Below are 12,816 nucleotides of genomic sequence, written 5' to 3'. Positions count from 1 at the left end.
CGCCCCGTAGGGCGGCCGTCGTAAAGCGCGGCTGCGCGGCGCCGCTTGTGACGCAGGCGCCCTCGGGTTTTTGGGCGGGAAAAAGCGAGCGCCCGGGTGGAGCGGCGGCCGCTGTAGCTCCCTGTTGGCCGAGGTCGCCCAGTCCGCCCACCGCGCCCTGCTATGGCACTCCTGGAGCTGTGCGAGCAAGTGTTCGGGACCGCTGACCTGTACCGGGTGCTGGGCGTGCGGCGCGAGGCCTCGGACGGCGAGATCCGGCGCGGTTACCACAAGGTGTCCCTGCAAGTGCACCCCGACCGGGTGGGCGAGGGTGATAAGGAGGACGCCACCCGCCGCTTCCAGGTATGCAGGTCTCCGGCCCGCGGCGACCGGCCAGGCCCTGGCATTCAGCCCCCGCCCGGGTGGCGGTAGGGGAGTTGGCTGGCCTCGGCCTGGCGTTTTCTTACCTGTGGGAGTGCGGGGATGAACGTGGGACGCTCATTTCCCCCGTCAGATCCTGGGGAGAGTTTACTCCGTGCTGAGCGACAAAGAGCAGAGAGCGGTGTACGATGAACAGGGGACCGTGGACGAAGACTCGACCGTGCTCAGCCAGGACCGGGACTGGGAGTCGTACTGGAGGTTGCTCTTTAAAAAGGTGCGGGGGGCTCCTGGGGAGTTGCGGGGTCGGAGTGGGGCGAGGGGCGTGTGTTGAGTGACAGACATTGATCCAGTGCCTCTGAGGCCGTGAATTTTGTGGGAATTTGAAGTAGGAACGCAGTTAGCAAATTGAGCTGCGAGTAGGTATGATGTGGCGTTTGCACTGACAAGGCCTGGGATTGATCTGATGGGATGTGCTTAATTTTACATGTGTGTGTACACGCTTGGGTCCCTTCCCTCGGGTGGGAGGTGTAGCAGCTGGGAGAGCTGGGTTAGGTCCCACGGAGGAGATCCGGTCCCTTGCCACAGCAACTCAGGTGACTGGTGCGCCTGGGGAAGAGGCATTGGATACTTGAATCTCCTGTTTTACCCATGTTTGCTTTATTTTTTTAACTAAAAATTCGCCGCTACAGCGTTTCTCCCTTGTTCGCAGATATCCTTAGAGGACATCCAGGCTTTCGAAAAGACGTACAAAGGCTCGGAGGAAGAGCTGGCAGACATCAAGCAGGCCTACCTGGACTTCCAGGGTGACATGGACCGGATCCTGGAGTCGGTTCTCTGCGTGCAGTACTCAGAGGAGCCCAGGATACGGGACGTCATTCAGCAGGCCATCGATGCTGGAGAGGTCCCAGCCTACAAGGCCTTTGTCAAGGAATCGAAGCAAAAGATGAATGCCAGGAAAAGAAGGGTAATGTTCTGCGTACTGCTGATTTCATAGATGTTGATGACTTCCGGAAAGGACCCGAGGGTATTTGCAACACATGGCTTTATCCCCTGGCTGCTCAAGCCACTGGCTCCATCCCTGCCATCTCATTTACTGGGCTTGTGGGCTGCTTGCAAATCTTTCTGATGATTTTCCCTTGGGGGGTGTTTTCTGCGTGGATTGGTTAAATGGCAGTGTCTGAAGTGTGGAAGTACTTTTCACGGGGGCCTGTTGGGGACTCAGTGCATAAAAGGAGGAGACTCCAAGCAGGTAGATGACACAGACTTTCCCAGGGCACCTGCCGCCATGGCTAATGCACAGGATTGGGCCTTTGCTGAGAGATGAATCCTAAGGCGGGATCCAGAATATGTATTTTTTTTGTTTGTTTTAAGATCTATTTATTTTTATTACAACGTCAGATATACAGAGAGGAGGAGAGACAGAGAGGAAGTGAGCACAACAGCCAGTGCTGCGCCGATCCGAAGCCAGGAACCAAGAACCTCTTCCAGGTCTCCCACGCGGGTGCAGGGTCCCAAAGCACTGGGCCGTCCTCAACTGCTTTCCCAGGCCACAAGCGGGGAGCTGCATGGGAAGTGGGGCTGCCGGGATTAAAATCAGTGCCCATATGGGATCCCGGGGCGTTCAAGGTGAGGACTTTAGCTGCTAGGCCACGCCACCGGGCCCAGAATATGTATTTTTAAAATACATGATTTTATGTATCCTCCAAACCAAACTTTGTCAGGAATGAAAGATGACTTCCTTTGTGTCTTTAAGCCCCTGTTAAGCGAGGGGAGGAGTGGACATACTGGTGGAAGAAGGATGCTTGGACAGGTGGAGTATGTGGAAAGGATGCAGGATACCAGACGTGTTTTGCTCTTTTTACAACAGTTACCTTGGACTGGTACCAAAGGAGCCATCGCCACAATGTGGGTTTTTTGTTTTTAAAGATTTATTTTTATTGGGAAGGCAGATTTACGAAGAGAAGGGGAGATAGACAAAGAGCTTTCATTCACTGATTCATTCCCCATGTGGCTGCAACAGCTAGAGTTGAGCCAATCCAAAGTCAGGAACCAGGAGCCCCCTCCGCCCCAAGTGGGTGCAGGGTCCTAAGATTTTGGGCCATCCTCTGCTTTCCCAGACCAGAAGCAGGGAGCTGGATGGGAAGTGGAGCAGTCAGAACACAAACCGGTGCCCATATGGGATCCCGGCACTTGCAAGGGGAATATTAGACAGTTTTTTGTGCTGGGCCCACAATATGATTTTCAACAGGGATTCTATGGAGACTACATAAGGAAGATTTTAGGTGTTCAGGAGCCTTAATTTTGTGTGGGTGAGCTGAGAATGAGCTGGGCCAGGAAGAGAGCTGTAGCTTTTAGATGCAAAGTACATGAGGAAGCATGTTGGCTACAAGGCTCTGCTCTCTGGTGAGCTGAACCGAGAAGTGGAATAGCAAGCTAGTCATTTGGCTCAGGGATTTTGCTGTTGTTGTTATTTAATATGTATTTATTTGAAAGTCAGAGTTGAGGTTGTTGGACAGATCTGGCTCGCTTCCCAGATGGCCGTAACGGTCGGGGGTAGGGGGGCTAGGCTTCTGCCAGGTCTCCTTGTGGGTGGCAGAGACCCCGACACTTGGGTCGTCTTCCACTGCTTATCCCAGACAGTTAACAGGGAGCTGGACAAGAAGTGGAGCAGCCAGGACTCCAACCAGCACCTGTATGCGATGCCTGTGTCACAAGGGCTTTATGTGGTACACCACAATGCTAGCCCAGGCTAAATGTGTTGAGACCCAAGCTTTTTGTCAGGTGAAACTGAGCTTGGCCATTTTCAGCAATGAAGATAATTAGTTTAAGAACCTTCCATAGACTTGAGGGGGAGAAGGCATTGTGAGTGGCTGTCTAGCAAACTTGGCACAATGGGGATGTAGAGTTGACAAATGATTTGCATACAAAAAAATCTAGGTGTCTTTATTTCATTTTACTTATTTGAAAAGCAGAGTTACAGAGAAACGATTAGAGAGATACCTTCCATCCGCTGGTTCATTCCTGTAATGCCCAGCACTACGCCAACTTGAAGCCAGGAGCTGCTTCTGGGTTTCCCACATGGGGCAGGGGCCCGATTACTTGGGCCATCCTGGGAGCTGGATCAGTGGTGGAGCACCCAGGACTTGAATTGGCACCCATATGGAATGCTGGCACCACAGGCAGCTGCTTAGCTTGCTATACCACAGTGCTGGTTCCCTAACACTATCTTGTTATTATTTGGATAGCATGCTCCTAATGTATCATCATTATTGCCAGTATTAACAGTATTTTTTTTTTAAGATTTATTTATTAATATTGGAAAGGCAGATATAGAGAGAAGGGGAGAGACAGGAAGATCTTCCGTCTGTTGATTCACTCTCCAAGTGGCCACTATTTCTTGGTCTCCCACACGGGTGCAGGGTCCCAAGGCATTGGCCCATCCTTAACTGCTTTCCCAGTCACATGCAGGGAGCTGGATGGGAAGCTGGGCCACCAGGACACGAACTGGTGCCCACATGGGATCCTGGTACACGCAAGGCAAGGATTTTAGCTACTAGGCTACCACGCTGGGCCCAAGTATTAATAGTATTATTTGCTACTTGGCTCACCAAAAGTTGGGACTCATTATAGCGATTATTGCTGCACTGAAGTATTCTTGGAGTATTTTGAAAAATTTGGCTCATGAAGGCAGCCCTGAAATCTGGTAAGATTAAAGCTGGATTTGCTAATATTTCTCCAGACTACTCATCAGAAAATTTCAAGCAAAGGGGTTCACAGTGCTGCTGTTAATCCCGTGTGGTGTGCTGGGTTTCAGAGAAGATTCCTGAAGGACCTGTGTCCTGCCATCCCTTTGGGGAACACCCTGGCTGAGGGATCTCCCACTGTGCCTTCCTGTTTCGTTCCTTTCTGTGCATGCGTGGGTGCTGATGCCAGAGCTTTGCCTCTGGTTAGTGGAAGTGGGGACGGGAAGAGGTTACTAGCTTGCTTTCAGCAGAGTGGCCTTCACAAGAGTTTGTGCTTTCAGGCTCAGGAAGAAGCTAAAGAAGCCGAGAAGAGCAGGAAGGAGCTGGGGCTGGAAGAAGGCGTGTGTAACCTGAAAGCACTCATTCAGGTAAACAGGGCGGCCACTGCTTCCTTCATGTGCTGATTCCCATTTGCCAGCATTTTCTGTGTGGCGCTGTGGTATGGTGTTTGCTTCAAGACACGAGCTCTGGTTGTTGCCACAGTGTTCGGTTCAGCAGTTCTTAGGGCAGTCACACTCATCCCTACACTCATCCAGCAGTGCTTTTACCACTCCACAAGGAGCCCCTCTCACATTCAGTACCCCCGTGCTCCCTTTCTGGGCCCGGGCTCCTGCTGTGTGTTTCCTGCCCCTGGGTAGGGCTGCCTTTTGAAAGCTTGTGTTTTAACTTTAACAGAGCAGACAAAAGGATCGGCAAAAGGAAATGGACAACTTTCTGGCTCAGATGGAGGCAAAGTACTGCAAACCTAAAGGAGGGAAAAAAACAGCTCTCAAGAAAGACAAGAAATAGGGGCTTGTTTCTCTTTAGATCTGCTTCTGGCATTACCTACCTGGGTGTCCCCGCAGGCACGGTAGTCAAAGTTTGAAGGCAAAAGTGAAACCCTTGAGAGAAATTTTCTTGCGAGCCTCAATTATTCTTACTAACAAGAACAGGACAGTGTTTCCTAGAAGGCACTGGATGTTGCGGGAGGAGCTTACGTGCAGGACTTTGGTGATGGTTGGGAGGGAGGCTGGTTCCTAACAGCACTGCTTCAAGGGCTTCTGTGCTGCCGGGCCTTCTGGCTAGAGCATGCATCTGTGCGCACTGCTCAGTGATGTCACCTGTCAGCTGGCACTGTACCTGAGTAGAACCAAGTCAGGCCACTGCTGAACAACACATTTCCAAATAGCTGCTGCTTTGCTTCTGTGTGTAGTGATTTTGAACTCGCCTTCTCTCCTACTTGTTTTACTTAGTCTGGGTTATTCCTTGGACGTCTGTGAGAAAGGTGTTAAAATTACTGTGTGTGTGTTTTTAAAAATTGTATGTGATTAAATAAACACATGAAAAATGATGAAGTTCTGGGGTGGCTTTTTAAATGATCCTAGCAGTCATTTAAAATGTGCCCTAGGAAAAAAAAGGTGAGTGATGTTTAGGTTTGATAAGAGAAGGGTGTGGGAAAACTGACCTGTAACAGGCAACCTGGTTTACTGAGCTTGTCTGAACTTGTTCATCTATAAAAGAGAGGGCCACACTCACTAAATGGTGTATGTTAGAAATGTCCAGGAAGGTAAAAGCTGATTCCCCTATGTGAGAGAACTGGGCTGAGTAACTTAGAGGCGCCGAGTTGACAAGCTGTGGTCACAGTTGTCTGTGATGGTGAAGTCGCGGCTTTGGTCTGTGAGAACAGTGCAGATTCAGACTTACATAAGTTGGATGTACTATTGTTACATATTATATTCTATTTAAGTTAAATATGATTGTTTTTTTAATATAAGCAGGTTAAGTACTATAACTGGATTAAAAATATAATTATAGGTTATCTGAAGCATCTGTCTTCATATGATAGCATTAGAACACCTTGGTGTGATGTAAAAGTCACCTCAATTTTCAATCAATAGATCGAAAACTTCTATTCTGAAAAATGAGATCTAATACTAGTACGATAAAGATTGGTAGTGAAATTGAACTCTGTTAAGACGCACACCCTGAAGGTGAGTGCAAGAACCAAGATGGGGAACAGCCCAGACCAGGCCAAAATATGGTACCACTGGCATACATTTGGCGCAGGTCAGAGGGAGGACAGGCTGGGTCAGTCCATATCACCAACTGGTGAGTCCGAGTGCCAGAATGGAGTGTGGGTCAGGCCAGGTCAGGGCACAATACCAGCCAGTCCACATGAGGGCTGGGACTGGGGGCTGGCAGGGCTGGGCTAGGCTGTAGACCTCAGCAGCATGAGTTGGAATTCTGGGTAGGTCTGGCAAATGCAAGGTGAGGGGGTTATGCCAGACTGGACCACAGCACCTAACCAGTACATGTGAAACACAGGGGGTGGTAGGAATGGCCCCAGTGAGGGGGCTGCAAGGGCACTCCTGCTGGGCCACCACTCCTACTGGTGAGCATGAGAGCTGGGATGGGGGCAGACCAGGCCGGATAGGGCCACATCTGTTGGCCTACAAGAGAGCTGGATCAGGAAAAAGCCAGGCTGGGCTGACTGTACCTTCTGGTACTTGTATAAGCCAGTGTTGGTGTGGATTGATTGAGCTTTGCCATAGCATCAGCTCATGCTGATCAGCATCAGCAGATGCTGGCACAGGGGCCAAATTCTGTGAGGCGCAGGCATGGCTTAGACAAATGGTGGCACCCGCTGGCACCAGTGTGGAATGGATAGTGGGACTGGTTTGGACAAACTGGGCTTCAGTACCCGTCAGCATGTATGAGAGCTTAATGGGATGTGGGACAGACGGGACCAGTCTGCTGTACATACTGGCAATCACAGGAACCAGGGCAGGGGTGGGCCTGATGGGGGTTTTTGTGGGTCGCTCCGACTAGACTGCAGTTTCCATTGGTTTACATGAAGGCCAAGCGTGTGGTGGGCAGGATCAGGCTGGGCTCCAACACCATTGGGTTGCATAAAACACGGGGCTGGAGAGAGAACTGACCCAGCAATTGCAACTATGAGTGTGTGCATAGGCTGATTTGGGTGACAGACTGTGCTGTACCTTGTATTGGCAAACACACAAGAATCAGGTCTGGGCTGGCCTCAGATGAGGTTTCTTTGGCGATTCCCTACCAACTGAAATGCTGGACTTGGAACGCTACCCATGGAGAGAATTGCAGGACCCATGGTCTGACTGTAGAGCGCATGTGTCAGAGCTGGATCTCCTCACTGGCTCAGACGGAACAGTGGGCAGCATATCCAAATGTAAATGGAGGATATGGCAGTACATTGGAACCTCCAGAGGACACCTGGTACCACTGCAGAGGTCAGAGGACAAAACAAATTGATCAACTACTGCAGCCAATCATTGGCACTGAAGATCTGGGCAGATGGAGACAATAAGGTGGACTATAGCAGCCAGTGGATTCAGGAGAGATTTCATCGTGATTGGAGTGGCAGGTTCGCCAGCAATTCAGGACTGCTGAACTATCAAAACCTCTTGAGAAATTCATGGTGTTGTAAATTTCTCTTTTTCTTCCTGTTGTTGATTTTGTATTGTCGCCTTTCATTTATGAGAGAACTTGCTCATTCTTAACACATAACCTGAGCCGTAATTCAGGGGTAACTGCTCATGACATCTTTGGGTACAAACTTTATTATCTATAGGAATGGATTTACTTAGGCTGAAAAGGAAATAGAAACTGGAGATAGAAACAATACCCACATAATCTTTGGCAGATAATCTTGTATTTTTCTCAGTCCTCCAAAATAGCTCTTCTGATTGTTGGGATTGATCTTGTGAGCTCTGCGTCACTCGGTGACTGAACACTGACTCCTGAAAGCTTCCCTCCACGTGTCCCATGGCCGGGTGGTTCCTCTCGTGGGTCCTAGGGTCCCTGTCTGGTTCTGGGGACAGCTCCACCTCTGCTCTGAGATTTTGTGGATTCATGCAGCTGAGGCCCTGTCAGACACAAATGACATCATACAGTCAATAGATCTGCTCTTGAACATCAGCACTCATTTCTCAGGACTTTCGTGCACCAGTTACCACTGTACTTTGTATTTGCAGATAGGGGCTGAGTAGTAAAGTTCATATCAAGATAATAAAAACTCATGTTTATACATTTTATCCTGTAAAACTGGATTCTTAAGTCATACAAGCAGTAACCCGACTTTGCTAAAAATCAGCCCACAGATTTAAAAAGACGAAGATGTGTGTCTCACTGCCTTGCCAAGTGTCACACTTGATGGGCATTGTGTCAGAATGGTCTCTGGCCATCAGAGTGGCCCAGGGGCTCTCATGCTTCTCAACAAGCACCGAGGACAGCATTCAAGGTGGCCATTGTGCTGCTAGGGGCTGAGCTACGGAAAGCCCCTGGACCACCAAGATGATTGGAGAGGTTTCAGTGTATTCATCATGAACCGGAAATACTTCAGCTGCCAAGTACTTCTAATTTTCACCGAGCACAGAATGAGAATGACCTGATAGTGGTGAGATGATGTCATAGGAAGAATTAAAACATTCTCACATTTCTTCCCATCACTTTGTTAATACAAAAAAACTTTCAAAAAATTTATGAAAGGGCCAGTGCAATATCCTAACGGCTAAATCCTCACCTTGCATGCATCGGGATCTCCTATGGGCACCAGTTTGTGTCCTGGCTGCTCCACTTCCCTTCCAGCCCCCTGCCTGTGGCCTGGGAAAGTAGTGGAAGACGGCTCAAAGCCTTGGGACCCTGCACCCCCGTGGGAGACCTGGAAGAAGCTCCTGACTCCTGGCTTACGATCGGCTCAACTCTGGCTGTTGAGGCCACTTGGGAAGTGAACCAGTGGATGAAAGATCTTTGTCTCCCCTTCTCTCTATAAATCTGCCTTCCCAATAAAAATAAATAAAATCTTTTAAAAATTCATGTAAAATGTGTGTTATAAAAAGAGCCTCGTTATTTTCAGAACTTCTTGCATCAAAATTAGCTCTTAATCCCATTTCTGTAAACTGAAGTATCTGTGGACACTCTGCAGAACATCATTTTTTTGTTTGCAGAGCATAATTTAGAGTTTAAAAAAAGTTACGAGGATACAGTCAGATTCCTCACATCCTGATGTTTTGCAAAATTCTTATTTTGGGCCTGTTTAATGAGTTAACCGACTGAATATCTGTAGTCTGTAGGAAGAAATTTTGTCTACATGATAATAATAATGACATGCTGTGTTTTTAAAGAACACTTTGTTATGAAAACAGTATTTTATGAGCATAGTGGGATTACTTCACATCGTGTGAAGAAAACAGCAATGTGGAACCTTGCCTCTGAACAACATAGCTTAGGAAAATAAGACATCTGGAGGAAGGAAAAATAAGAAAAGGCAGGGTCTTCTCATTTCCCTACAGTAATAACATGAGTACTGGGGCCTCACCTGCAGATCCCCGGCCAGGTCGGGCTCTGTGAGGGTACTCGATTGCAAACGAGCGACAGTACTGCGTGTCTGGCTAAAAGAGAAGGGGTGAGACTCTGGTCACGATGCGGTCTCTCCTGAGCCACACCTGGGCACACTTACTAGGGAACATCTGAGGGGACAGCCGGCTGCGGACACAGTCCTGAACGCCGGGAATATCGGGCCAGATAGCCATAATGCCATTCATTAAATTTATAAACAAAACTGATTCACATGCTTTAACAGAATGCTAGCATTTATAAATGGTCCACATGGCTTAATAGTTCAGTGAGCATCCAAGGGAGTGTGTATCTGCTTCTGTTGCAGCCATTTCAGCCTCATGCATCACCATGCTACAATGTAACTGTTATTCTGTAGCTTAGCTTAATGAAACTTAAGCATTTCAAAACTACCCCCAAGGACTTTTAAAAGATCAAGATAGGACTAAACTACTAACAAATCTTTCACACTGTGAATGTCAACCTACTAGGGCATCTGGATTAAACCCTCCCCCAGTTCCCTGCCAGCACTGGAATTGAGAGATTTGAAGGAATTTGGGGGGAGAAGGAAGGTGCTGGTGGGTACAGTCCACATCTCATAGAGACTGGAGTCGGCAAGCACAGTTCCTGGCAAGAGCCACATGGTTAGTGTCTTGGGCACTGTGGGCCACATGGTTGTTGGAGCAGCTAGTTTTGCTTGGCAACTGTGTTGCCAAAGCTGCCTGAGGATCACTGTGCAGATGACTGGGGACTCCGATAAACCTACAAAACAGGCAGTAGGCCACACAGCCTGGGGTTTGCTGACCTTGGTGCTCGAGAACCCCAGGGAGGCCGAGCGCAGGGCAGACAGCACCAGGCCCAGGACTCGGAACTAGGCACCTAGTGCTTTCTCAAAGAGAAATAGAAATGCTTTCATGTGCTGAGGCAGTCAGTTTAAGTTTTGATAGAAAAGATAGGAGGATATCATTAAACACTACTTCACAGTTGTTATAATGGTCATATTCTGAGAAAACATTTCAGAGGTTCTCAAACTTTGATGTTCACATTGAACCTCGAGTATCAGAAATGCTCACATTACATTTTTGCCTTAGTTTTCGGTGAACTGTTTTCTGAAGTGTCATAGTGGGTTGAATAGGGTCCCACCCTCAAGTCCCCCCAAAAATTCGTGCCCACTTGGGACTTATGAATGTGGCCATATTTGGAAATACAGCTCTAGCAGATAACAGTGAAGTTCAGGTGAAGTTCTTGGAGTGACTGTGTCTCCCTAAGCAGAGGGATTGTGGACTCGGAAGGAGGAAGGTCACTGTGAAGATGAGGGCCTAAGGAATGAGTTGGGTACAAGCCAAGGCACACAAGGATTGGTGGGGAAGAGTTTCTGCCCCCTGCAGGGGATTTTGTATTTGTAGCATCTGGAGCTGAGAAAATACATGGCTGTTCTTTTAAGCCACTCAATTTGTGGTCATTTGGGAAATGAACCGGTGGATGAAAGATACCTCTTTAATTCTGACTTTCAAATAAATCTTTAAAAAGCACATATAAGGGATTGACACATTGGCTCAGCTCTCTACTCCACATGTAATTGCTGGCATCCCATATGGGTGCCAGTTTGCGTCCCGGCTGTTACACTTCCAATCCAATTCCCTTTGTTGAGGCCCTGTACCCATGTAGAAGACCTAGAAGAAGCTTTTGGTTCCTGGCTTCAGATTGGCTCAGCTCCAGCCGTTGCAGCCACTTAGGGAATAAACCAGCGGAGGGAAGGTCTTTCTCCTCTGTAAAATCTGCCTTCCAGTAAAAACACATAAATCTTGGGGGGGGGAGCACATATAGGAAGTACACATCACTGTACCAAAAATGACTGGGTTGTGTTGGGCCTGGAGAAGTAGTCAGGTAAAAGGAGCCTCTCCTGGGGCTGCTGATGGTTGGGTTCATCCACCACTGCACTTCGAGCTCGATTTGAATCACCAAGGGGTTTCTGTAGAGGACACAAGAGGTAAAGGACAGTTGAGCGGTGTGCGTTTGGGAAAGTAGTCAGGGTGGCATTTGGGATGCATTCATTCACATCCAAGTCCCTGGGTTCAGATCCTAGCTCTGCTTCTAATTCCAACTTGTAGGTCATGTCCACCCTAGGAGGCAGCAGGAGCTGCCTTAAGGAGTTAGTCTCTGCACCCGTGTGGAAGACCCAAATTGCATTCTGGCCAGGACTGTGGCCCAGTCCTGGCTGTTGTGGAAATTTGGGGAGTAGACCAACAGATTGAAGATATTTCTATCTTTGCCTTTCAAACAAAAAGAAAATTAAAAGCTGCAACTATTTGTAGTGTGAGCTGCATGTGTTCTACATCTGTTCACCCTACAAACTAATCAACTAGAAGCCAACCAACTCCAATTCCAGTGTCACAAATTAGAATTCAGTTTTTAACTGAATATAGTATACCTCAGGATGAGTGCGCAAATCCTGTGGAATCCCTGGTGGGGAAGTTTTGTGAGAAGCACAGGGAAGGGCGCTGAGACCTACCGTTGGCGTTTGTGACCCCATTGGGCTCAGATGTTCCACCTCAGAGGTGCCGATAGGTGGCAGCAGATTATTTCGACTGAGGGGTAGTGGCGAGGGTGAGGAGAGTGAGTCGGCCGCCATGGGGCTGCAGATCCCGCCAGCGTTGAACAGACACCAAGATGTGAGAGCAGGAAATAATATAAGCAAATGGATCAGAAACAAGGTAAATGAGGAAGCATTAAGCGTTAAGCTGCTTCTAAAAGAGATCTCACTGATTGTGGAGAATAATTTTTAGTATTTTATATCATTTAAAGCTTTATCCTGGACCCAGACTAGAAGTTGACCCCTTTTTTCACATGTTAACTGCAATGATAAAACAGTTCTCCCTGGAATTAAATTTGTCTGCCAGTTATGGAATTAAAAATCCATATTTGTTTCGTGGTTTCTCATTTAAGGGAATGTATAGTGATGATGTAATAGAAACTGTCATATTCAGATGCGAAGTTACAATGCAGTACCCATCCCTACTTCCTAATCAAAGATGGAGTGCCAATGAAACTATTGGACATATCTAGACAACGGGATGCTGGACTGTCTGACATTGTCTGTACCAGCAATGTCGGGGCACACTTAAATAACAGACTGATGGAATTATGACTGCTTATGAAGGACTATAGTATTGTGATAAATTGAGGAAAATCAGTCAGTGGGTGGAAATTGGGGGGAGGGGGTAGAAATCCCAGACCCTTTGGAATTATACCATAAAACTCAAAATTTAAAAAAAGTCCCCAAACAAAAATGTCTTTAAAAATCCATATTGGAAGGAATTCTCTGCAGTTACCAACTTTCTTGTTTTCATTCTCAGGTAAAGTTCGC

At 47.8% G+C, this 12,816-nt stretch overlaps 2 protein-coding genes across 7 annotated transcripts in view; one reads left to right on the top strand and one right to left on the bottom strand.

The window, feature by feature from the left end:
- Positions 1-30: 30 nt before the first annotated feature.
- On the top strand, positions 31-5,433 carry DNAJC9 (DnaJ heat shock protein family (Hsp40) member C9). Its single transcript, XM_004583473.3, has 5 exons — positions 31-342; positions 494-634; positions 1,070-1,324; positions 4,385-4,471; positions 4,779-5,433. The coding sequence occupies exons 1-5, from the start codon at positions 163-165 to the stop codon at positions 4,890-4,892; spliced, it is 777 nt and encodes a 258-aa protein (XP_004583530.2). The 5' UTR covers positions 31-162; the 3' UTR covers positions 4,893-5,433.
- A 2,301-nt stretch (positions 5,434-7,734) lies between these two features.
- Positions 7,735-12,816, bottom strand: part of FAM149B1 (family with sequence similarity 149 member B1) — a 39,826-nt gene continuing 34,744 nt past the window's right edge. For 3 of the 6 annotated variants that reach the window (XM_058671063.1, XM_058671064.1, XM_058671065.1), the window contains 4 exons: positions 11,962-12,085; positions 11,296-11,421; positions 9,433-9,505; positions 7,735-7,981 (listed from right to left, as the gene is read on the bottom strand). In XM_058671063.1, the coding sequence (XP_058527046.1) occupies positions 7,908-7,981; positions 9,433-9,505; positions 11,296-11,421; positions 11,962-12,085 (397 nt within the window). In that variant the 3' untranslated portion in view covers positions 7,735-7,907. The remainder of the gene's footprint in view (positions 7,982-9,432; positions 9,506-11,295; positions 11,422-11,961; positions 12,086-12,816) is intronic. The other 3 variants (XM_004583474.2, XM_058671061.1, XM_058671066.1) reach the window with 3 other exon arrangements.

The sequence above is a fragment of the Ochotona princeps genome, chromosome 13, assembly GCF_030435755.1.
Source record: "Ochotona princeps isolate mOchPri1 chromosome 13, mOchPri1.hap1, whole genome shotgun sequence".
Lineage (NCBI taxonomy): Eukaryota > Metazoa > Chordata > Mammalia > Lagomorpha > Ochotonidae > Ochotona > Ochotona princeps.
This window is presented reverse-complemented; position numbering and strand designations above follow the sequence as displayed.

Excerpts from the sequence above, each read along its gene's own strand:
- DNAJC9 (XM_004583473.3), top strand. The coding sequence starts at position 163 with ATGGCACTCCTGGAGCTGTGCGAGCAAGTGTTCGGGACCGCTGACCTG. Across the intron at positions 343-493 it reads ACGCCACCCGCCGCTTCCAG|ATCCTGGGGAGAGTTTACTC; the intron begins GTATGCAGGTCT and ends TTCCCCCGTCAG. Across the intron at positions 4,472-4,778 it reads ACCTGAAAGCACTCATTCAG|AGCAGACAAAAGGATCGGCA; the intron begins GTAAACAGGGCG and ends TAACTTTAACAG.